Source organism: Hippichthys cyanospilos, chromosome 1, assembly GCF_059441005.1.
Source record: "Hippichthys cyanospilos isolate Australia breed blue-spotted pipefish chromosome 1, RoL_Hcya_1.0, whole genome shotgun sequence".
In the NCBI taxonomy this organism is placed as follows: domain Eukaryota; kingdom Metazoa; phylum Chordata; class Actinopteri; order Syngnathiformes; family Syngnathidae; genus Hippichthys; species Hippichthys cyanospilos.
Window position 1 is genome coordinate 2,642,542 of NC_142369.1, and position 24,550 is coordinate 2,667,091.

At 42.5% G+C, this 24,550-nt stretch overlaps 2 protein-coding genes across 3 annotated transcripts in view; both read left to right on the forward strand.

Annotated features, from left to right (window-relative positions):
* Window positions 1-2,557: 2,557 nt before the first annotated feature.
* Window positions 2,558-9,133, forward strand: acadvl (acyl-CoA dehydrogenase very long chain). Of its 2 annotated transcripts, none has more exons than XM_088430622.1 (21): window positions 2,558-2,664; window positions 2,894-2,971; window positions 3,085-3,148; window positions 3,566-3,637; window positions 3,729-3,801; window positions 3,872-3,936; window positions 4,641-4,775; window positions 4,854-4,998; window positions 5,075-5,204; window positions 5,722-5,847; window positions 5,935-6,133; window positions 6,463-6,567; window positions 6,635-6,721; window positions 6,807-6,869; window positions 6,951-7,052; window positions 7,124-7,221; window positions 7,300-7,372; window positions 7,692-7,764; window positions 8,015-8,087; window positions 8,175-8,250; window positions 8,351-9,133. In XM_088430622.1, the coding sequence occupies exons 2-21, from the start codon at window positions 2,901-2,903 to the stop codon at window positions 8,486-8,488; spliced, it is 1,968 nt and encodes a 655-aa protein (XP_088286748.1). In that variant the 5' UTR covers window positions 2,558-2,664; window positions 2,894-2,900; the 3' UTR covers window positions 8,489-9,133. The 2 variants fall into 2 exon arrangements, with proteins under 2 accessions (XP_088286748.1, XP_088286756.1); XM_088430630.1 differs by having other exon boundaries at window positions 2,590-2,663; window positions 2,886-2,971.
* Window positions 9,134-10,054: 921 nt separating this feature from the next.
* Window positions 10,055-24,550, forward strand: part of dnah2 (dynein, axonemal, heavy chain 2) — a 42,273-nt gene continuing 27,777 nt past the window's right edge. The window contains exons 1-30 of the mRNA XM_088421941.1: window positions 10,055-10,118; window positions 10,243-10,398; window positions 11,166-11,431; window positions 12,394-12,558; window positions 12,632-12,860; window positions 13,116-13,226; window positions 13,299-13,534; window positions 13,607-13,798; window positions 15,502-15,659; window positions 15,747-15,834; window positions 15,907-16,112; window positions 17,052-17,181; window positions 17,262-17,444; window positions 17,509-17,717; window positions 17,820-17,966; window positions 18,779-18,935; window positions 19,010-19,119; window positions 19,747-19,876; window positions 20,037-20,225; window positions 20,448-20,592; window positions 20,666-20,858; window positions 20,934-21,134; window positions 21,208-21,364; window positions 22,031-22,205; window positions 22,309-22,472; window positions 22,927-23,088; window positions 23,160-23,263; window positions 23,470-23,626; window positions 23,927-24,009; window positions 24,081-24,261. Of these exons, the coding sequence (XP_088278067.1) occupies window positions 10,055-10,118; window positions 10,243-10,398; window positions 11,166-11,431; window positions 12,394-12,558; window positions 12,632-12,860; window positions 13,116-13,226; window positions 13,299-13,534; window positions 13,607-13,798; window positions 15,502-15,659; window positions 15,747-15,834; window positions 15,907-16,112; window positions 17,052-17,181; window positions 17,262-17,444; window positions 17,509-17,717; window positions 17,820-17,966; window positions 18,779-18,935; window positions 19,010-19,119; window positions 19,747-19,876; window positions 20,037-20,225; window positions 20,448-20,592; window positions 20,666-20,858; window positions 20,934-21,134; window positions 21,208-21,364; window positions 22,031-22,205; window positions 22,309-22,472; window positions 22,927-23,088; window positions 23,160-23,263; window positions 23,470-23,626; window positions 23,927-24,009; window positions 24,081-24,261 (4,848 nt within the window). The remainder of the gene's footprint in view (window positions 10,119-10,242; window positions 10,399-11,165; window positions 11,432-12,393; window positions 12,559-12,631; window positions 12,861-13,115; window positions 13,227-13,298; window positions 13,535-13,606; window positions 13,799-15,501; window positions 15,660-15,746; window positions 15,835-15,906; window positions 16,113-17,051; window positions 17,182-17,261; window positions 17,445-17,508; window positions 17,718-17,819; window positions 17,967-18,778; window positions 18,936-19,009; window positions 19,120-19,746; window positions 19,877-20,036; window positions 20,226-20,447; window positions 20,593-20,665; window positions 20,859-20,933; window positions 21,135-21,207; window positions 21,365-22,030; window positions 22,206-22,308; window positions 22,473-22,926; window positions 23,089-23,159; window positions 23,264-23,469; window positions 23,627-23,926; window positions 24,010-24,080; window positions 24,262-24,550) is intronic.

The following is a 24,550-nucleotide window of genomic DNA, read 5'->3' on the forward strand; positions in this document are numbered from 1 at the left end:
TCCAATCTCTCATCCCCAGTTGTCCTTTTATACGTTTTTTTTTCCAAATCAACAACATTTATAATCATATCATTTTAAAAACACTCAAAGCTGTGATATTCACGCACCCATACGGACACTACGTCACTTTGTACTTTTCACCTTGTTTACAGTTGTGTGCTTGATGGCTTGAAATCCAGTAAGTCACTCAAGTCAAATCAAATCTTTGCTGGTGCCACAAAATCAACCTTGAATGTTCCCACAACTTATCTCCCAGACAAGCTGTTCCCCAGGTTGATGTTTAGTCATAACAGAAGTCAACATCAACATGTTAGGCGTGTACACACCTTGGCCTATACAGTCCTGTATATAGTACGTTACGTTTATCTATATTAGGGGTCACCGGTACGGTTTAAAGTGTAAAAGGGGCACAGATAGCGAGCTATGGAAAGGTCATTCGGTTAAAAACGGCTTTTGTTTTGTCAAACAAACACGTGACGCGGGACAGCCATGGCATTCCGTGTCATCACGCAGCATGTGCGGGACGGATCGATGAGGCGGACGTTTAACGTAGGAAACCTCACGAGACCCTCGCGAGGCTTGAGACGCATCCGGTTGGCGCCACGCCATGTCTCCACGCTGCCTCCAATTGTCTCCTCGCCACATTCAATTGTCGTAATCGTTAGCATCGTTAGCCAGATGAGTGGTTTAAGTGAGCCATAAAAGCGAATAAAATACGTACTCTGGCGACTGTAGGGGAGTTACGTAAACACGTTTTATTGGGTCAAAGCAAATGGACCGTCTGCGCCATCAAGCATTTTATGGAGGCCCTGCGACATTTTGCATCCACATGACGAGCCAGCAGGCCACTAGCAGCCATTGATTAGCATAACACCGACGATAAAATGACCTTTTATTTCAATACGCTTCCTGTTTACTTCGGTTGTTGTTGAATTTGTTTGCAAAGTTCAAAGGTCAAACAACAAACTGAAGGAAGATTGGCAAGATGGGATTTTTTTTTCTTGTCTGAGTGGCCAAGTTGAAGTTCACATGACACATTTCACACACGATTCTGAGGCTTTGCGTGTTGATTAGCGCCGCATGAGGACCACGAGTGGCGCCGTTTGCTCCTTATGTAACTTGTGTCATGACTTGGCACAAGGGAGATTTTGTGTCAACACTGGCACAGGTGCTTGTACTTATACCGTCAAAAAGCTCCCAAAATTTCTCCATACAAACGAGTGTACGCATGATTTTTTTTGGGAGCTAGTTACAGGAAGTATTTGCATTTTTTATTAACCTTACAAAACCATTAATACCCATGCCATTATGCAACACTGGCATACTTTGGAATGAGTACTAACTGTGCCTTGATATCCATAAATGTAGACTTTTTACAACTTAATAGGTAACCAAGAACATTTGAAAGCACAACTCAATAGAAGCCTGAAGCCACCATTTTTTTAAAATTATTATTTAATGAAAGATTAGGGAAAATAAGCCATTGATGTTTGTCTCACAGCAGGCACCTTTGGAGCAATTCAATTTGTAATACATGGTTAAGAGTTTGAAAATCAATATTTTGCTAGCAAATGTTCCATCCATGGGTGGGTCACAACTAGCCTGCCAGCTGATACCAAACTTATTTAATCATTTTCAGCCATAGAAAGTTATGTCTATAACCGTCTATAATTCGTTTGATATCATAAATATTCTTAATATCCAATCGACACTTTCCAAAACATATTTTTAACTTCTTGTTGACTGAAAGTGTCTTTACGTGTGGTCAGGGCTCAGGTAACAACCAATCACCGCTCTGCTTGCAAACATCACATGACCAAAACACAGAAAACAAGCCCCAAATAAATTGAGTGTCCATTTAAAGCAACAACACACAGACCGCAAAACGTTGTTATCAGACAAACAATTTTTGCAAAGTCCACAAGCCGTCGCGCGATTACGTCATTTCGGAAAGCGAAACAGCAGTCATTTTCCAGAAGGGGGCGTGGTGACAACATCATACACACTCACAAACACACACACACACACACACACACACACACACACACACACGATTCTAGGAATAATCAATTATTATCGCGACAGTACCACGGCCCGACGTGATGTTGTAATCCAACAAAGGTTAAGGAATAGTGCCAGAAAGGGTTTGGACAGTTCCTTTTCCGAAAAGGCACATTAACAAATTTCGTCCACAGGAGGGCGCATTAACAACTTCAGTGACATTGAAACGCCATAGATAGGACGTTTTAACGCCCGATGATTCTCTCATGCGAAGCCACAGGTTCACTATGTGAACTACAAAATCCGGTGTCATCTTTGCAACCTGAACAATACATTTTTGTAGAAGTGATACTTTGTTTTGAATGCAATCATTATCTATAAATATAATAACGAAGATAATAACAATCACAATCACAATCATAATCATAATACAAATTATAAAATTGCATACATTTTCAATGCAAATAATCAATAAATTGTTGCCATATGCGCCATAGCAACGGGAAATATTTTGAATTGACATTAAAACTATATGTCCCAAGATGCACTGCGACAAGGCAGTCATTATCCGGGTAACCCGGTCAAGAGGAGGAGAAAAAAACCTGCCACTTTTCCAGTTGAGGTCTGCTTCTGCTCGGAAGGAGGGCGGTATCATACACACAGGTATATCATATAATTATGGTTTGCGTTATCAAATTGACCTTTTCTGTGAATTCCCTATAAAGATACACAAACAGAACGCTCTCGTAGAATAGGTCGAAACGGTTGTGACGTAACGTTTGTTGGCCGGTGTCAAGGCGATGCTAACCGTTAGCCTAGCCTGTAACTCTTGTTTTTTTTTTAACGGAACTCTCTTTTTTATATTCATATTTTTCCTCTCCTTTGTTCACAGAATAATAATGCTGCTTCTTAAAGTGGGCCAATCTGCGCTTGGTGGTGCCATTCTACGAATCGCACCCGGACTCACTGGGTGTGTAGAATTCATATTTACGATCAAAATTTCTTAATTACATCCTTAAAATTAATAGCTATATTTTGTTTCATTTTAATATAAAAATACGAAAATGCGTTCATGTCATTCAGAGCTCAACGCCAGGCTGTCGTGGCTGTGAATAGCTCACGTCTGTATGCTAGTCAAGCTACTCAGGTATGTCACATAATGCATTACATCACTATGTATACGTTATTTTTATGAACGTCTTTTGCCTTACATGACCTCGACATCACTTTTGATCTTAATGCACTGATATTAATGGTGATATAATACGGTCACCCCATTCCGGAGTAAGTAGGTGAAAGTTCACTGATCACACGGTTCATATTTAAGGTGACACTGCAGCTCTTCTGACATAACAGAAACCGGAAGTTGTCATGGTTTTCGTGCTGGAATTCTTATTTTTTCCTAGTTTACAAAATACATCGCAATCTTTTATATTTTTAGTTTAGTTAAACTAAATTTGGACCTGTTGATGGACTGTGACCCCAAATCACAGTTTTCTTTATTTATTGGGACATTTTTAAAATATTGGCAATGTAAAATGCTCACTTTAGTCTGTTACCGTAGGCTGTGTTGGAGAAGCCAGCAGCAGTCGGCACGGATGCTGCCACTGCGGTGGAGAAGACGACAGCCTCTGCAGTGCGTTTCCTAACAAAATGTTGTCACACAAATATGGACGGTGGCGCGTTATATTGTTGCCATTAAATTGTCCGGCTTAATATCCCCGCAGGAGTCCAAATCTTTTGCTGTGAATATTTTCAAGGGGCAGATTGCCACAGCTCAAGTGTTTCCCTATCCTTCCGGTAAACCAAACATTTCACAGAGACGTTTTTTAAATTTACAATCAATAAGCAATTTCTCCCTTGTGTTTAGCCCTGAACGAAGAGCAGGAGCAGTTCCTCCGTGAGCTTGTGCCGCCTGTGGGCAAGTTTTTCGAGGTAATATTAAGGACTCACAATCGAATCTCTTCAAAATAATTCTCCTATTGATTATTCCATTGAAAATATCCGCTCTTATACAATCCCAAAGCCATATTTTTACATGTTTGTAAGAGTCAAGACTTTCAATCTTAGTTATATTTATTTATTTGCAAAATTGTCAAGTGTTTGGCCAAAGAAGGTTGATAATTGGTTAAAAATAGGTAGACTAAAAATAGTTGCCTTGAATCGCCATCTGAGTCCAGGCATTCACGCTGAGGTACTTCTTTATATTTTAAAAATTTTCTGAGGGGTTAAAACCGGGTTTAAAAATGTCTGGTACAAAAACAATTAAGTAATCCATTACGCTAAGTAACCAAGTACTGAAATTATTGATTATTTTAGGTAAGTGTAATGTAAACAATTACTTTCGTTACTAAAGAAGTGTAGTTGATTACTGAATCTATTTTGTACCAGCCATTTTTCGACCCTCTCTTAGCCCCCCACCCAGCTACACACACGCACACACACAAAGAAAACATACCTAAGAGTGAATGCCCGGACTCCACGTGGTTCAGGCGGCGCTTCAAGGCAACTATTTTCAGTCAACCTATTTTTAAAGTCGACTACCCGACTCGGTCGACTTCCCTCCCATCCTTCAGAAAATTCAAACCCACTCTGTCTCGCTGGCGGTGTCCCTCTGGTGACTCTCTTCCTGTCTGCAGGAGGTGAACGACCCGGCTAAGAACGATGCGCTGGAGAAAGTCGAGGATCATACGATGCAGGGCCTGAAAGAGATGGGGGCCTTCGGCCTGCAGGTTCCGGCCGACCTGGGCGGTCTGGGCCTCACCAACACGCAGGTGCGCCCGTTTAATATTTAAGCAGCGCGGACGGGCTGTCTCACACAGTCGGCCATAACCTCACCCGTCTCTCCTCAGTACGCTCGGCTGGTGGAGATCGTCGGCACCCACGATCTCGGTGTGGGCATCACACTCGGTGCCCACCAGTCTATTGGCTTCAAGGGCATTTTGCTTTTTGGCAATGCGGCGCAAAAAGAGAAATACCTGCCTAAACTTGCGTCAGGTAATCGAGCTCTGTAAAGCGCTTTTATGGAGGTCGTGGAGGACAGACACGAATCATGTGCGCTTTATATGTGCAGGCGAGCACATTGCTGCCTTTTGCCTGACCGAGCCAGCCAGCGGTTCCGATGCCGCTTCCATCAAAACCGTAGCTGTGCAGTCTCCCTGTGGAAAGTTCTTTACGCTCAATGGCAGCAAAATCTGGATCAGGTGAGTCTACAGAACAGAAAGGGCGGACTTACCCTGCACAATTTGTTTTTTATGCACGTTTCAAAATGGCTTACAAAAAGAAAAAATAAAGCAAACATTATCAAGACAAAGCCTACACGAGCCACTTATTCAGTTATTACTATGATGTTGTCTAATAGGTTTGGATTATTTTAGGTTGATGCTGACTGATTGTAGGCAGAAAAAAAACTACTGATTGAGTTTTAATTCCATAACTATTAGAATGAATAAAGTTGTATGTTTCATCTCAATGCATTTTAGTCGGTTTCAATTCATTGCAGATTTGGCATTTTGGTAGCTTTCAATTGCTTGCAGGTTTTCACGATTACCCACAAATAGCAGAGGTCACCATGAAATATATTCGTTAAAACAATCTGTTCCGCAGTTCATGGCACAATTCATGAAGTTATAAGGACGTTCCTTCTTGTCATAAATGGTTAGGTTGCTAGTAGTTGAATGGGTGTCATAGTTAACGTATTTATTTATTTCCTCCTTTTAGTAATGGTGGTCTGGCTGAGATCTTCACCGTATTTGCCAAGACACCAATGAAGGATCCAAAGACAGGCGAGATGAAGGACAAGATCACAGCTTTTGTTGTGGAGAAGAGCTTTGGTGGAGTGACACAGTGAGAAGAATACATTTGTTTTCTACCGAAATCTTTAAAATGATCCTTTCGCGGAGATTCACGTTTCTCTTGTGCCCATCATCCCAGCGGGCCACCAGAGAAGAAGATGGGCATCAAAGCCTCCAACACGGCCGAGGTGTACTTCGACAACGTGCGCGTGCCGGCCGACTGCGTGCTGGGCGAGGTGGGAGGCGGCTTCAAAGTGGCCATGAACATCCTGAACAACGGCCGTTTCGGCATGGCCGCCGCCCTCTCCGGCACTATGAAAGGAGCCATTAACAAAGCGGTAACTTTTGCCCGTTAAAATCTTTCTTTTCTTCTTCGAAGTTGTGGGCTCGTCTCCTGTCTCTTCAGCGGGTTCCCGAAAATGTCTGTTTCTTATTCACTTTACTTCCTTATGAGACATTTTGGCGCACAAGTGACTAGAAATCCAAGAAAATCTGGGCATGAAAGGTTTTTCAAAATAAAAAGTTTCAGACTCAGATAATATATAAAACAGAAATAATTTGTTATTTACTATACGTGTATACTAGGCCGCGGAGCAGGGGTTGACTACCCCTTTTGCAGACTACGTTTCGCGTCCTCTTAACGGTCACGGCCTCCTCCGTTCATCAGGTGGACCACGCAATCAACAGGACCCAATTTGGCAACAAGATCCACACCTACGGCGCCATCCAGGAGAAGATGGCCCGCATGGCCATGCTGCAGTACGTCACCGAGGTCAGTAGAAGTCCCTCATACATTGGGAGCTCGCGGAGAACCCACAGTCACCACTTCTTTCTCGCAGTCTCTGGCCTACATGATCAGCGGCAACATGGACAGCGGAGCCACCGAGTTCCAGATCGAGGCGGCCATCAGCAAGATCTTCGCTTCCGTGAGAACCTTTGCCCCCGGAAAGTCAGTCGATGACCATGTCAGTCTAGCTCAGTGGCATCTGGATTTTTCTGAACCTCACGCAGGAAGCCGCGTGGACCGTGACGGACGAGTGCATACAAGTTATGGGCGGCATGGGCTTCATGAAAGTGAGGGGCGTCCCCACATCTTCCGACTGACGGTCGAGGAACCGGAAAAGGACACTGAGGAGAGACGTTTTCTTTTTCCAGGATGCTGGAGTGGAGAGGGTGATGAGGGACCTGCGAATTTTCCGCATCTTCGAGGGCACCAATGACATTCTCCGGCTTTTTGTGGCCCTCAACGGATTCCAGGTGAACATCCGCGTCGTCTGTTTTTCTGCCCGGCGTCCACGCCGCCTTTGACTTTTGATCCTTCTCCTCAGAATGCGGGCAACCAGCTGAAGAGCTTACAGAAGGCCCTGAAGAACCCGCTCGGCAATGCCGGGCTGCTGGCGGAAGAACTCACCAAGAGAGCAAAGAGGTAACATCTGCGTACGCCGATGGACTGCGGTGCTTCGTTGTTTTTGTCACGGTCAAAGCGTCTCCGTTCTCCTTGTAGGAAGGCAGGCATGAGCACAGGATTGACACTGCAAGGAAATGTCCACCCTGACCTGGCTCAAAGCGGTGAACTGGTGCGTAATCAGAGCTTGATTACTCAAATCCTACTTTTTCTTTATTTGATTATTTGGTGTGGAGTTTGGGGGTAGTATCGTTTTCATTTTTATAGAAGACGTTTAGAGATAGTGTTTTTTTCAATTTCAATTGAGAATCCTGTCACTGGTTTTTGTCTTCCCTGGCCCCATTTTTTGTAAAATAGGTGGAAAAAAGGGACCAATACACACCAAAAATGAGAATTTAAAATGAGAATTCTGAGAGAAAAGTGGGAATCCTGCCCACCTTTTGTTTTTCTTCAATGACTCTAATGGGCTTCCATATTTTTCCGCTGTATAGGCGGTGAAAGCCATCGAGCAATTCGGCGTGGCTATCGAGGAGCTTCTTATCAAACATGGCAAGAAGATTATCGGTGAGTGCGCGAAAGCCATTGTGACTCCAAATGAAGCCTTCATCAACATTTTTGCCCATTTTCTTACAAAACAAGCCAATCGTTTTCCGATTTGATTTCAGGGACAAAAAAAAAATCCCTCGGTAATGAAAGCACGTTTTAAAATTCCAACGGACTAAATAATCGCGCCATTGATGAAGGATTCAAACGCATGTTGTTTGCCGCCTCAGTCATGTGGCGAAAACCAATCACGCTTGCCTCCCCGTTGCAGATGAGCAGTTTGTCCTGATGAGAGTGGCAGACTGCGCCATTGACATTTACACCATGATCGTTGTCCTCTCAAGGTAGACGCGCACTTTGACCTCTTTGTCCCTCTCCTCGCCGCCTCTCAAGCGTCCGCCGAGCCTGACGGGCTTTCTCGTCCTCGGCAGGGCGTCGCGCTCGCTGAGTCGGGGCCTCCCTTCGGCCCAGCATGAGAAGGTTCTGTGCGAGACCTGGTGCGCGGAGGTGAGATCTTCCCCGAAGGACGCTCACATTTATGCGTATCAAATGGGATTCTGATTTCTGGTTGTGCGAGACTTGATTTCTTTTCGTTTTGCTTTCTTAGGCTCACGGGAGACTGACGCGAGACATCAAGGCGCTGCGCTCCAGCCAGTCCAGGCAACTTTATAACAACTTTCGGGCCATTTCGGCAGCCGTGGTGGAGAACGGCGGGACGGTGGCCTCTCACCCGCTGGGTTTCTAAAGCGGTCCCGTCCGCTTAGGACGGCCGTGCAAGGCGTCCAACAAGGCTGCTCGTCGGGTTCATCTTCAGCGTATTTATTTGAAAGGACGCCGAGATCGTCTCGTTGTTTGAATCCTGCACATTGACTTCGAAGCCACAGAAATCACAGTTTGGAGCGGGGGGGGCCTTCTAACCGACACCGCAAGCGCCTCAGCTCAATCCGGCCGACGAACCGAACGGACTCATGTTGCCATTCTTCAATGTAGCATCCATCTTCCGGAATAACATTTGAATGCTTTCCGGAGGGACTGACGTTATTTTATTTGTAACACCTCAGAATAGGTTGTTGTTTCATGTAATCTGCATTTATGACACATTTAACTGATGTAGTTGATTAATTCTGAGTGCATTTTTTTTTTGCATGTCGAGTTTTCATCGCCAGTAATGACTAACGTCTTTGCCTCATTGAACATGGCAATGCAAATTCTGCTCCACCTCATGAATGTAAATGGAACTAAAGCAAACATCTCAGATGATCACGCTTCATTGGAATCAATGCAAAGGATTATCAAGATGGGATTTTTTTAAAAATAGAATGCTTTAATTGTCATTGTATAGCTGGTATACTACGGATTTGAGCTCTCAATAAAATCATTATTACGTCAACATTCATATTGCATTTTTGTTCCTAAACTTTTAACATAATTTGAATGTTTTTTTTTTAAAGAGGCCAGACATTCAATCCCATATATTAAGTAATCACTTAAAACAATTAATTAATCTTAAAACCAAACGCTTGAAAAAATGGGGAAAAAAAAGATGATCTAAGTAACTGGGATTGAATGTCTGGACTCTTAAAAAAAACTTAAAAAAATGAACCTGAATGTGCCACATCACAGTGAACCTTTTTGTCGTCTTTGTACGAGAAAATGCATTCATTTAGTTTAACTTTAAAAAGGGTCAGTTTGATCAAATCAAATTAGAAATAACATATGGGCCTTCGCCCGTGACACATAAATCTCATAAAAAAGGAAGATGCAAATTAATATGGCGATAACACCGCTGACATTGACATCAGTATGCGACGTCATTAGATGACGGCACATGTTTATGACGTCACCGATGAGACGAGCGGATCGCGTGGAAGTTGCCTGCACCTGCAACCGATACGGAAATTAGCAGTCAAATTGTTTTATTTGAAACTTGGGAAGATATTTTTCTCGCAATGAAGACAGGGAACATAGATGCGAAACTTTCTGGAAAGGTATGTTTGGAAAATACTTCCTTTTGCACGGTTTGTGCCATTATAAAAATTAGCTTCCGATGATCGAAATAATGCTTTTATTTTCAATGGATTCGTGCTTCAAACGGAGCCGATATGATACAATTTCAAGTCGTGTTTGACACGGTTACCATGGTGACGCTGACGCGCCTGTTGTCCCGCGCGGCTCGAAAACTTTTGTCGAGTCTCACTCGAATGCGACTGGAAATTCATGTTTTCATTTTTTCCCTTTTCTTGTAGTTTCTCCATGTTGTGTCTGAGGCGTTCTCTACTTGTGTTTTGTCGAACTGAAATTGCGAACTGAGATGGCGTCGCCAAACCAGGATGCCACCGAAACACCTGAGGGGGAAAATGACAACAAAAATGCTGGTAAATTGCATCGAATCATCATCCGAATTTCATTTAAGTCCACTCCTAGTGACGTATTTTAAATACGTGTATAACTTGTTCCTCTGATGAATTTTTTTCTTGTGTTCTCCCGGGTCTGCTAAAGTTGCCACCGAGGTAAAAGAAGATGCGAGCAACACCAATGAAAACATCGGAAATAACACCGGCAACAATGATAATAATGACAACAACAATGATAAGGATGACAGCAAAAATGAGAACAATGAAAACAACGATGGTGCCAATGAGGACAAAGATGCAGGTTGGTATTTCACGTTGCATCATTTCAAATACCTGACAAGTCTGCTTCAAGTTTATTCGTCATTACTATTAAAAAATATATAATATTTGCAAGATGCATTAATTACTGAAGTGTTGCATTTGAAGGGATAGTCCACTTATTTAACTTGTTTTAGCAGTAAAAAGTTAGTATTTTGCCTATAGTTAGTATCAGCCATTTTTAGATGCTCCTTTACCATAACACTTAAAAAAAATAATAATAATAATAATAAGTACCTGATTCAATGGCTGGACTAGCAAAGACACAATTTTATGTTTTTCTTTTTAAACGCAAAATAAAAAAACGTGTTTTTAAGTTCCTTCATGTCTGTGTTTCTTTTTTATTTAAGATATTGTTAGCCGAGGCTAGCCTAAGTTTTGGGCGATTGGTAAAATGTATTGTTAGACCCCCACTGTTGACTGGTTTTGAGAGTAAAAAAACAATTTAAGTTTCTTTTGAAGCAAGGATGTTCATTTTCAAGAATAAAAACTTAACTTGGCACAGCTGAGTCGATAAAAATATTTTGTCAAGTCAAGTTTATTTATATAAAATTTTATATGTGTGTTATGTATGTGTGTGTATGCCTATATATATATATATATATATATATATATATATATATATATATATATATATATATATATATATATATATATATGTGTATATATATATATATATATGTATATGTGTGTGTGTGTATTACTCACTGCTGGATAACAGCGTAAAGCCGATGTGTTTTGCTGTGCTAGCTCCAGTTACCACACAGGAAAACGAAGATGAGAATATCCCCAACGAGGACGACCCCAATGTCGCCAACGAGGACGGCAACGACGACGACAACAAAACGGAGCACAGCATTAGCCTTACCGATGACAGTAAAGACAGCAGCAATTACGAAGACAAGGACAGCAAGGAAGACGACGAGAACAGAAACGAAGACGAGGAGAAAAGTGATGAGGAAGTCGAAGTCGTTGAACAAATAGACCCCTTAGAAGTCCTGCGGAAACTTTGTGAGGTACAAGAGGCATTACGTTTTTCAGATAGACTTTTAAGATCAAGATTATAGTAAAAAGAGGCCGATAACCGATATTTGGTGCTGATATTCATTTTCAGAAACATGGTAAATCTCGTGTCAAATGAAATGTTTTTATTCGTTGTTTCTATAACAACTTTGCTTTACATCTTTACAGAGTCCACACATTCAATACCAAATATTTTCCATATTTCCCGCACTATAAGACGCACTGAATTATAAGGCGCACCCTCAATTAATGGCATATTTTCAAACCTTTTCCATATATAAGGCGCACCGGATTATAAGGCGCACCCTCAATTAATGACATATTTTCAAGCTTTATCCATATATAAGGCGCACCGGATTATAAGGCGCACCCTCAATTAATGACATATTTTCAAACTTTTTCAATCACAATATAGTAATACTCAAAGTAATAACAATAATAACTCAATAACTCTTAACTCTCAATAGCATAATAACTCAGTCAATACGACCAATTTTGTTCAACTGTAAACACACAAAAAAAACAGATAAAGCTTACTTTATCACTTCATTCCTCATCTACAAATATTCATCCATATATAAGGCGCACCTGATTATAAGGCGCACAGTCAGCTTTTTTTTTTTTTTAAAAAAAGGCTTTTAGGTGCACCTTATAGTGCGGAAAATACGGTACTTATTTACAGTATTCACGTTATTTTAAACATGATCAAAATTTCTTCTGACACACACAAAAAATAATCAATTAGGAACAAGGAAATTTTGAATTTGCCAATCTATCCATCTCAGAGAGCTAGGGGCTTTAAGTTAGCCCAATTTTCAACCGTTTCTGACGAAGACACTGATATTTGTCGAAATAGTTGATAATCGTCCCAGCTGGTAATCGGTCAAGCCGTAAACGATGAGGTTTTCTCTTTTTTTAAACGCCATTCCACTCAGTGCCCGCTTCTCTTTTGTAGAAGTTCATCCGTCGTGTGGACATTATGGGTGTGACCAGAGAATCTTGGCAGGAGGAGAACATCAAGTCGCTCGAGCGCTTCATCGAAGACACCTCCATTCCCACCTTGATGGTCTACCTGGACGCCAGCATGACACTTCACGCCGAATTCGTCGTTCCCACGCAGGTGCGGCCGAGCGCGACGCGAACTCGCCGCGCGCCGGTCGGAACGCGCGCGAGAGACGGCGTTTTGATTTCAGCTGGTGGAGCAGATGGCCTACTTTATCCGCGAGCCGGATACGGCCATCACCTCGGAGAACTTCTACGAAGAGGTGGAATACGGCACCGTGCAGGGCGACCCCACCGAGAGCTTGCTTCTCTACGTGACCAGTTTGCACTCGGACGAAAATGACATCAGCAGCGACTGGGAAGCCGGCATCAAGGACAACTACATCAACGGCATGCACACCTACCTGTCCATCCTCACGGGTAAATAAATTGCCACCTTGAACAGATACACACTTTTGCTTTGCCCCCTGGTGGCTTGTAAAAAAACTGCAGATGGACTGTAAGCAGCAGGGCTCAAATCATGAGAAAAAAGTTGCGGCTTCTAGTCGGGCGAATGTGTGGAAATACCTGCTGTTGAATGTTTGGACACCTAAAAAAACGTATTCAAGCGTTTTTGGCAGTGAATGAGTCAAGAGCAAGTCGCAAAACATGTATGACGTCTCCCCGCTTGAACAGACAATGTCGCGAAGAAAGAAGGTATGACGGTGCTGTACATTCCAATGGAAGGCCTGATCGACAGCGCCGAGGAAGCCAGCAAGGACACTCGTCTGGTGCAGAGGATGGAGTGTAAGAATTTGCGTCAGATACCTCACAAAGTTCATTTCAGCCCGACTGGATGTCACTTTTTTTTTTTTTTAGCCGTCTTAATCCACTGGTCGGACCAGATCAAGGAGCTGCTGAGCGTCCAAGATTCGTCCAGGAGCCACTCCAACGGCCCGCTCTACGAAATCGCGTACTGGGAGAGCCACTCCAAAAAGCTCCGAGACATGAGCAAGCAGCTCCAGAAGCCCGGCGTCAGGCACATCCAGAAAATGCTCGAGATGGCCAACTCGCTTTATGTCAAGCGCTTCATGAAACTGGCCACCGAGCTACAGGTTCAAATCGCAACGCCGATTAATCGATTTATTCATTCTTAGAAGCTCACGTTTGTCGTTTTGTTGACCCAGGAGTCGTCGGTGGAGGCGCAGTCCAACCTGAGCTTCTTGTCCTTACTGGCGGCGCCCTGCGAGGAATTGAGTAGCGTCCACATTAGCGAACTGGCTCCCAAGCTGCAGCACATATTATATCTCATTCGGATCATCTGGACCAATTCGGAACATTACAACACCAACGAACGCATCACCGGCCTCTTCCTTAAAGTAAGTCCGGGAACGATTCATTCAGCCCCCCCTGTGAAGTACCCTTCTGTGATTTTTTTTTTTTTTTCAGCCTAGTAACCCCTGGCTGAAAAAATGTAGAATTTAATTGAATTTTTTATTCAACAGCTCCAAATGTTGCGTCACTAATGATAATGCGCATCTATGTCAAACCTACCAAAATAAAAGCACGTTGTTTTACATAGGAGTCACTATAACACGCTTTAGCAATAAGTCGATTCATGCTGCAATTAATTTGCTCTCTGTTTGAAAAGAAAAACGTACTGCCTATTTGAATAAACTTTGGAACCACATTTGTAGTGGTATCTCTCGATGTATTTTGTTCAACAGCTCCAAAAGATGCGTCATTGGTGACAATGCACATCTATGTAAAACCTACCAAAATAAAAGCATACAATGTTTTGCATCGGCGTCACTGTAATACAATTTAGCTCCAAGTTGCGTCACTCTCCAATTAATTTGCTCTCAGTTTGAAAAGAAATACATACTGCCAATTTGAATAAACTTTGAAACCGCATTTGTAGCGTTAACTCTAGATGTATTTTTTTTTCAACAGGTCCAAAAGAATGTGTAACTAACAACAATGTGCATCCATGTAAAAGATAACAAAATAAACACATACAATATTTTGCAGAGGAGTCGCTTCAACACATTTTAGCTTAAAAGTTGTTTCATGTTCCAACTAATTTACCCTCAATTTGAAAAAACTACTCACGATTTTAATAAACTTTGGGAGCATATTTGTAGTGATATCTCTAGACGCATTATAATCAACAACTCCAAAAGATTTGTCACTAATGCCAATGTGCATCTATGTAAAACACAACATAAAAACACAGTGTTTTGCATAGCAGTGACTATAACACAATTTAGCTATATAAGTTTCTTCATGTTGCTATTAATTTGCAAAGAAAAACATGTTCCTATCATGGCATTGTATTCGAATTGAGGACAACTTGTTGAAATCTCATGTAGCCCCTCAAGTGTGTTGAGGTGCTACCATTGATACCCCCATTTTCGAACCACTGATGTAATATAAGGTTTGTTCCATGTCAAATCACCCAGTGTTTGAATGAAACTTGGTTTATTTGTTGCTAGTAATGGCACACCACTAAATATCAAATTTTAGGTCAATCAGAGCAGGGTTTTGCGAGCTATGGCCTGCCGAACGTTGCCTTTTTCTGCAAAAAGGGGCGTGGCCACCTTATGTCTCGGGAATTACTGGGTATCGTAATGGTATATTGATAATGTATATCAACGGAAAGAGACTTTAAAAAGGACTCATATCGGCAATCCTTTAGATTGGTGCGTATTTTAGTCACCTGACCTTTTGACCTTGAGACTAACTTCGCAGAAGCTTTTACGAGAAATTTCATACGTTACTTTTGACATTAAAGTATCCACCCCCCCAGATATTCAGAGATATTCAGAAAGCTCTTGAGAGTATGGATACTTTGACTGAGCATACGAGAGATTTGATTCAATGAAACATTTCTAGGTCAAATCAAAGGTCAGAAAGTCAAGTTCCCAAAATATGCTAGTAAAACTGGCAAAATCCAGATTTAAGGGTAGAAGTAGTAGCCGTAGACACTCCCATTTCCGCGCATGCTCTCATTTCCCCAACCTAGAACCTTCTAAGCTATGCGCTGATGACTTTCTCCCAAAACGGTTTCCTGTGTGCGCAGATGAGTTACGAGATAATCCGCCTGTGCATCAGGACCATCTCCCTGGACAAGGTCTTTGAGGGCTACGTGATCACCAGCAAGAAAGAGCTGAACGACTGCATCCAGTGCTGCCTGACCTGGAAGAACATGTTCTTGCACGTGGCTGAGGTGCACCGCAAGTAAGAAGACTGAGACCGTCCGACGCTTGCCCAGCTGGAATCCCCGTCCCGGTTTTGCAAAACGCTTCCGCTCTTTTGACACCTCAGGAATTCCAAAAAAGGCTGGCTGCTGGACCAAACCAATATTTTTGTCCCGGTGGATGCCTGTATTCAAAGAATGAAAGATTTGATTGAGGTCAATTTGCGTTTACATCCCCGGGTCTAAATCCGCCCAAATTGTAAAGTCCGTGTCACGTTTTCATTCTAGGTGTGCGACTCCCAGCAGCAGTTTGCCCGATGGGAAGACGGCAACCAGATTCCGCTGCCGTGGTTCAGCGGCTACCAGGGCCCCGAACATACTCTTTCCCTGGTGAAGATCGAGACTCAGTTCCAGCGTGGCCTTCAGAACCTGCGCGCGGTAGACCAAGGCATCCTTGAGGTGGAGAACACCGCCTGGCACATTGAGTTCAACAGGTAGGAACCAAGTCACGGTCTTCGTTCTTTGGCTTCCAGGTAAAGTTTACGGTCCCTGACCGCGAGTCCATCAAGGATAACTATGCTAGAATTATTGTGTTCCGGATTGTGGGATTTTTCCTTATTTCATTCTATCCCAAAGTTATATAGTTTTATGAAGAGTTCTGATTTCTGATCAGGTACTTCAACAGGTTTTGTCAGTTATTTTCACTTGTTTTGGTAAAACGATGGTCTAAAAATGACAGTTTGATTCAAAACGTTAATAAATTAAGCACTAAAGTTATCAATTATTTAAGTGCTAAAAGTACTTAAGAAATTGATTATCTGAGATTGAATGTCTGGACTCTTAAAAAAACAAAAAACATTAAACGCATTTTTTTGGGAGTGAATGAGTTAGTGTCAGGATTAGTTTTGTTTCTGGCTCATCTGCTGGAAAATGCTACCGCTAATGGCAATGTGCATCTGTATAAAACAACAAAACAAAGGTATGCAACCTTTTCCAAAGGAGTCACTATAACACCACTGAGCAATCAGTTGCGTCATTTTTAAATCAATTTGCTCTTAATTTGAAAAGCAAAGTGTACTTCACCTGTCATGACTAAATGATTCACTGATGCCTGAGGAAACCTTGTTCAAATCTGTCAATAAGAGAGACTGGAGACAAAGAACACAGCCCGAGTCAGAAATTATAAGAGAGCCTGAGCTCAAGGAAGGTGTGATTTGCAAACCTAGTTGAAGGGATTTTGCGAACCCGTCCGGGATCTTCTGCAGAACTGGTTCAACTTGGTCTCTTCCATTACGTTATCCGCTGACGGGCAGGTTTCTCGCCTTCAAAAAACATAGACATCAACATTCTAATATCTTCTTCCCACACCATGAAATGTGATACCTCATGTACCTTTTTTTTTTAACTTTTTGTTTGCGTGTGTCTGCGCTCAGGTTCCGTGCGTTTTTGAAGGATCTGGACATAATGTTACAAACCTTAATCAGCACAGTGTTCAGGACGGTCAACACTGTGGAGGAAGGTCTTCGGCTGATGGACATTTTTAAGACCATTTCTGCCCGAAAGGTGGTAATCGCACTCGCACATCCCCAAATGGCCTTGAACTCCCGATGATAACTAAAAGTCTCCGCCCCGCCCCGTCACAGTCTATCAAGAGCAAAATAGACGAGACGGCGGAAGGAATTTACGGCCTTTACAAGCGAGAGAGCGGTACAACGATGAGACAGATCGAGATGAAGAAGATTTTAATCCCGAACTTCATGCCGCCTTTGGCGGGAAAAGCCCACCGGGCCAGGAGCCTCAAATTCCACTTGGAAAGCCTCATGGAGGTCAGAGGCGACGAGTTCATTTCATGTCTCCATCATGCGGCTTCAAACTCCTTTCTTCAATCAGGTGCTGAAGAAGATCCCCATCCCGTCCAAGTCGCACAGTTGCATGCAGGTGCTGGGTAGCTACGAGCAATCCGTTCGCACGCTGGAGGAATTGGTGATCCAGAAGTTTACCGACTGGCTCCAAAGTCTGGAGCTGCAGTACGTCAAGAAGCTGGAGCGGCCGCTTTTGATGCACGGCAAGGACAACAAGATCGAGGTCAATTTTGACAAGTAGGTCGACGGAAGGACGTCAGCGCTCCGTGGGGTCTGACGAGTCCCGTACTCATGTTTTTTTCTTTTTTCGCTCTTTCAATGTGGCTGCTTCCCCCTCAGCCAGCTTTTGAACCTCTTTGCCGAGATCAGGTTATGGAGTCGGCTAAATTTTGACATCCCCGAGTTTGTCAACGAGATTTACCAGGAACGCGAAGGTCTCCGATGTCTCAGGGAACGAGCGCTCCACCTGGCCCGGGACTACAACCGGTCTGCGCTCAATCGAAACCATCTCATCCAGGAGCCATTGTTCATTTTGATTGATTATTACTTTTATTGAACATAAAACACATTTTATAATTTGACAACAAACAAAAAGAAGCAAGTTCAAGTCATTGTCTGTACATTTATTGCAGTGCAGTGAGGTTTCAATGTTCAAAACGAAGTACCAGTAAAATCATGTTATATATTTATATAACTTTAAAACAACAACTTCAGATTTTTTATTCTTTTTAAATACTGTTCAAAATAGTACAAGCACAACAGCACTATTCATAAAACATTTACACTACTATCAATCATAATACATTTCAAGTTTATGGAAAAGGTTTAGCGTGTTTTTAGACTTTACAACAATCACACACACACACACTTATATATATATATATATATATATATATATATATATATATATATATATATATATATATATATATATATATATATATATAATTTTCACGTGTGACTTGTATACATCTTAATCAGTTTATACATAGTCTTTTGTATTTTTCCAATACATTTTTTAGTCTTTTTGAACACAGCCATCTATTTACATCTTTTAAGTTCTATTTGATAACCGTTGCATACATTGACACCTTTAACAGCCACACATTTGCTTGTTGTTTCTTATTTTCATTTTTTTCAAATCACCTGAGTGTTTATGTGATATGTATTGTTCCATATCTCCATGCAATAAGTCAAGGATGGCAGTACTAATGAGCAATATAATGTGTATAACGACTTTTTCGTTTTAAAGCGAGAGATTTTGAGTTGACTTGCTTTGTGTGACTTTTGTGCATCAGGGTCATTGCAATGCTTTCTCCCATGGAGCTGGGTCTCTTTTCTCATAAAATCCACGTCCTGGACAAAAAGATTCAACCGGGCTTCACCAAGCGCTTGTGGATGTTTAAGATTTCTTCCAACACTTTTCTCAAGGATTGCCTGGTGCACGTCTCCAAGGTTCTTTACCGATTCTCGTGGGAATGTCAAAGGCAGAGAAGGTGCTTGAATGCGGTCTTTTTTTTTTGCTTTAGGTGCAGGTGATGGTCGACGGTTACAAAGCGTCTAATGTGACCATCACCCACCTCTGTCAAGAGATCAGCGACACGTTGCTGGTTCGGCTGGATGGAAAGACTCTTTACAGGTGAAAACGTATTTTGTTAGCGGTTAACCAGTGAATGTAGACCAAATTTGCATTCTTTCTCTGATTGGCTGTTGGCCAGTAAATGTAAGATAGAAGGTTTTTTTTTTATTATTTCCCTAATTAAAACTTTTTTTAATATATTCAACCTCAGCAATACTTTGTTTCACTTGTAGTGTATGTGACAGATGAAATTTAGACAAATGGTAATGAAACCGTCTTCGATAGTTGTAGGCCAGGCAGTCATAAAAAAGAACCGACACCCACCATTCGAAAGTCATATAAAGCATGATAATGCCATCCAGTGGACATGATTGCTAGTTGCTTTCCAGTCCCCTGTATTAAATATGATGGTGTATTATAGCCTAGGGTAAAACCCCTTAGCTGGCTTTCTTTTTGTGTTACACTCATATTACTTTGTTGTGTTTCAGTTGCAGTGTAACTTTAGAACCATAGACATGGTGTTAACTCTAAGTGTAAATAATTAAACAGAAAAAAGATTTAGTATGAGCGCAGACAGAAGTAGACCAGCGCTCAACGAATGACGGACCAGAAAAAAGGTAAACTCATGCAAAGCTTCACCAGAACCTTCAGAACATTTTTTTGCTCGTTGCTTGACATCCATGACAGGAATTGGGAGTTTGAGAATGACCAGAGTGCTCACCGACAGCGGCAGCAAGAACACCTGCGCTCTTCTCTGCAGCGCATTGTTGACATCATGACCGACATCCATAACACCTTCTCCAAAGATGGACCTGAGGTCCGTACCGGTCTTAGAATAGTTTCCGTTTCGCTTTGTACCTGGACTTACCGTATTTTTCGGACACTGAAGCTGCTTCAGAGTATTAAGTCGCAGGGGGGTGATACCCCCTCAAGTCAGGTCCTTGATGATGAATGATGATGTCATTCTGCCGCCGCAGGTGCAGGAGCACTGGGTCGCATACACAGAGAAAGTGGACCAGATGCTGGAGCAAGCCCTTCGCAACAACGTCAAGCGCTCCATGCAGAAGCTAGCGCAGGCCATCAACGGAGACCGCAAGTCCTCACCAACCCCTTTGTTTCGGGTGCTGGTTTCACTACGCCAGGCGCACCCCAAAAACGACCTCAGGGTACGGGCAACCATTGCCCCTCATTTCAATGGAACAAATGTGTACGGTCAGGTTTGGTCGACATAGAACCTTTAATAAAACAACACACAAGGGAGGACGATAAGAGACTTTATTTTTCCTCACGAGGAGAACAGAGATGTGTTTGCAGTTCCGGATCTCCTACCGCTCTGAAAACACGTGTATATATTTGTATATAAAATTGTGTTTGCGTCCAACCCCCAGGTTGAGTTCTCCCCGTCGCTCCGAGAACTGGGTCAGATCTTGGACATCCTACCTCAGCTAATCAGCACCATCTCCAAATTCAAGCGACTGCCCGAGCTGCTGTCCTGCGAGCCGTCCCACGAGAGCCCCATACACGTCAAGATCGGTTTGGGGCTCATTATTTGTCTTTACCCTTCGGCCGAACCGCCTTCTCAACGCGTATTTTCTTGATTTCTTAGAAAACGACGAGGAAATAAAAAACATCCAAGCGGCGGTGGGTGCCGGGATGGCGGCCACCGCTGGCCATCTGAGGGAATATTTAACAACCTGGGACAAGTACAGGGACATTTGGGAGACCAACAAGGACAACTATATCCAGCGGTACCAAAGGCTCAATCAACCGGTGGCCTCTTTTGACGCGGATATTCACAGGTACTGTAAATTGCCGAATTTGGCAACATTTGACAAATTGCCGAATGTTCTCCTGATGGACCGGACGGAACTCAGGTACACAGAAATCGAAACGAGCATCCAGCAGGAGGAGACGGTCACCAACTTCCAGTTCATCGTGCTGGACTGCTCGCCGCTCAAGACCTCTTTGGTGCAGCACTGCAGCCAATGGCAAACCAAGTTCATGCAGCTCCTGGTGCGCATCGCCAGCAATTCCCTCAAAGAGATGCACGCCTCCCTCGCCCACAACGCCAAGAGGTGAGCCGCTCGTCCGAGGGTGACGGCGGGCCGACGGAAAGAGTTGACGTGGTTTTGGGTCCGTCTTTTTCAGTTTGAGCGAACCCAACACCACTCTGGCGGAGCTGAGCGAGAGCACCGGGCTGCTGGAGTCCTTCCAGAACAATTTGAGCATGACCGAAGCCAGCATTAATCTGATCCATGAACAGTTTGCTGTTCTGGACAAATATGGCTTCCCTCTGGATCAGACAGTAAGCGCCGATGTGAAAAACATATTGCTCTTAAGTCACGTTTTGAATATTTTTTTTCATTAATACATACCAGCATTAATGAAACGGGGGGGGGGGGTACAGTTTGTCCGAGGGAGGGGCATTAGAAGCCATTTCGGGCCGTAAAGGAATTTTTAGGCATGACTGGATGTTTATTGTTGCTGTTTATTTTTCTTTACAAATTGAGAGCAAATTATTTGGAACATGTAGCAACCTATTGCTAAATTGTTACAGTGACTCCTTTGCAAAACCTTGTATGTCTTCATTTTGTTGAATTTTAATCATTTTTAATGCTGCAACAGGAACAGTACAGTTCTCGTTTCACATCAAGAGAAATATAATTTTGGAACATGAAGAAACTTATTTCTAAATTGTGATACAGTGACAACTTTTGCAAAACATATGCCTTCATATTGTTAGATTTCTAAAAACGGCTAACTGTTTTTCATGCAAGGCTAATGGTTGAGTAAACAAATATTTTTTGGGGGCGGGAGGGGGATGTCTTAAAATTATGATTTTGTGCGTGTGAGGATTTCACCCGATGCTAGCAACTATCAGTCAAGACATTGAATAGTTTCCCATTCACGTGAATAGAATTTTTTTTTTCCCAGCTGATCATCATCTTTTTTTTTCTCTCTCTCTCCCCAGCTTCTGGACCTGCGCGGGTCACTGAACACCAAGTGGGATTGGTTCCAGCAGGTTCTTGTGGACAGCGACATCATGCTGCAAGGGCAAAAGCAGAATTTCAAGAACGACTTGCTCAGCTCTTCCGACGAACTCAGCGAGAGGGTTCTTGTCGCTGTGCAGGAGTTCAACGCCACAGGTTCCGCACAAATTGTTCCTGCTCCTCTTCTGTCCGTTCGGGATTTGGACATTGACTTGCCTCATACTTGGTACCAACAGCGTGTGCTCCTTTGCATGTCTAGGTCCTTTCGATCCTACCTTTAGCACCACAGACGCGCTCAGGATGACGGCGCAGCACCGCCAACTGCTTGAGACTCTTAAAGAGGAGGAGAACTTCATTCTGAATGGTTTGAGCTTCTTCAAGATCGATCAGGAACCTTCCAAAACCATCCAAGCCCTGGAGAAGGTAGTATGGATGGATGGATGGATGGATGGATGGATGGATGAATGGATGGATGGATGGTTGGAGTACATACCTAGCAAGCTATGTGGTATATAGCGAGATACATTTTTAAATAACTCGCATAGATAGATAGGTAACTTCGTTGCTAGCTAGCTATGTGATAGATAGATAGATAGATAGATAGATAGATAGATAGATAGATAGATAGATAGATAGATAGATAGATAGATAGATAGATAGATAGATAGATAGATAGATAGATAGATAGATGGCTAACTAGCTAGGTAGATAACTACACAATTAGCAAGCTAGCCAGATAGCTACAAAGCTAGCTAGCTAGCTAGAACATAGACGGATGGATGGATGGATGGATGGATAGATAGATAGATAGATAGATACAAGAAAAGCGATGATGGACAGAGTAAAACAAGGCGCTAATTTCGACTGTGCGGCGCAGGATATGGATTTCCTACAGCAAGTCTGGGACGTCACGCATGAGTGGGAATCCAACTGGAACAATTGGAAAGGAGGTCAGCTTGCGACCCTTCAGACGGACGACATGGAGACCAAAGCGCAGGATATCTATAAAATCCTCCACAAACTCCAGAGACAACTCAGGGTCAGCGTTCATGGCCGCTACAGATTTGAGCTTGACTTGATTTTGACAAGATTCATGTTTTTGCCCTGCAGGATAAAAATTGGGAGATTGTAAATGTTTCCAAAAAAAAAGTTGACCAATTCAGGAGAATCGTCCCTCTTATTGCTGACATGAGGAACCCGGCCATGAGAGACAGGTGACTCGCTCATAAGTCAAATTTTTGCTATTACCGGCAAATCTGATTTCAAGCTTTTTATTGTCATGCTAAGAACAGTGCATTTTTCTTTCTCTAAAACGTATTAGAAAAAATGCTTTGCATTGGTTAGGGTGCACTTTGTTAGATAATTCATTTCACAGGCAGTATTTCATTTAAGTCTTTGTGCACCGCCACACGTCCTCCAGACACTGGAAGCAGATCTGTGAGGAGGTGCAGAGCACCTTTGACCACACCAGTAGTGATTTCAACCTGGAGAAGATCATTTCCTTGGGTTTCGACAAGTATGCAGACAAAATCGGCGCCATCTCGGGGGCCGCCAGCAAGGAACTCTCCATAGAACAGGTCACCTTTTGCTCCATCATTTATTGCACCCGATCCAGTCAAAACAAACACAAGCAGCTCAGATTTGTTTTCTTTTGGAGCAAGGAATGGAAAAGGCATCGGAGGAAGCTATTGGGTTTATCAATTCCACAATGTTTTTTTTCTGCTAAGAAAATGCTCACTATGCGTTTGCCATCTATGTGTGGCTTCCAATCGATAACCGGTCCATCATCGTTCCATCATCATAACTTCGCTGAATTTAACTGGGGCCGATTTGCCTCTGGCTGGGAAATCCAAATTTTTGACGTATTTCTCTCAAAGGGCCTGGAAGAGATTGTGAAGACGTGGGAAGACATGATCCTGGATGTGATACCTTACAAAGACAAAGGCCACTTTCGTCTCAGGTGAGGCCAAGTTGTCAGATTCCGAGACAGGGAGAGCCGTGACGCCCGACTTACGAGAAGATCCCTCGCAGGGGCACGGAGGATGTTTTCCAGGCCTTGGAAGACAACCAGGTGACCTTGTCCACCATGAAGGCCTCTCGATTTGTCAAAGCTTTTGACAAGGAAGTGGACAAATGGGAGCGGCAGCTGTCCCAAGTTATGGAAATCATCGAAATGGTGCTCACGGTGCAGCGGCAGTGGATCTATCTTGAGGTATGCATGTTAACATGCATATATATTGATATATATATATATATATATTGATTATATATATATCTATATATATATATATATATATATATATATATATATATATATATATATATATATATATATATATATATATATATATTGATTATATATTGAGACGATCATATATATATATATATATATATATATATATATATATATATATATATATATATATATATATATATATAATGAACAAAAGTAAAAAGCAAAGTAAATCAACTGTTATCATCAACTGTTACTTTTTTACAGT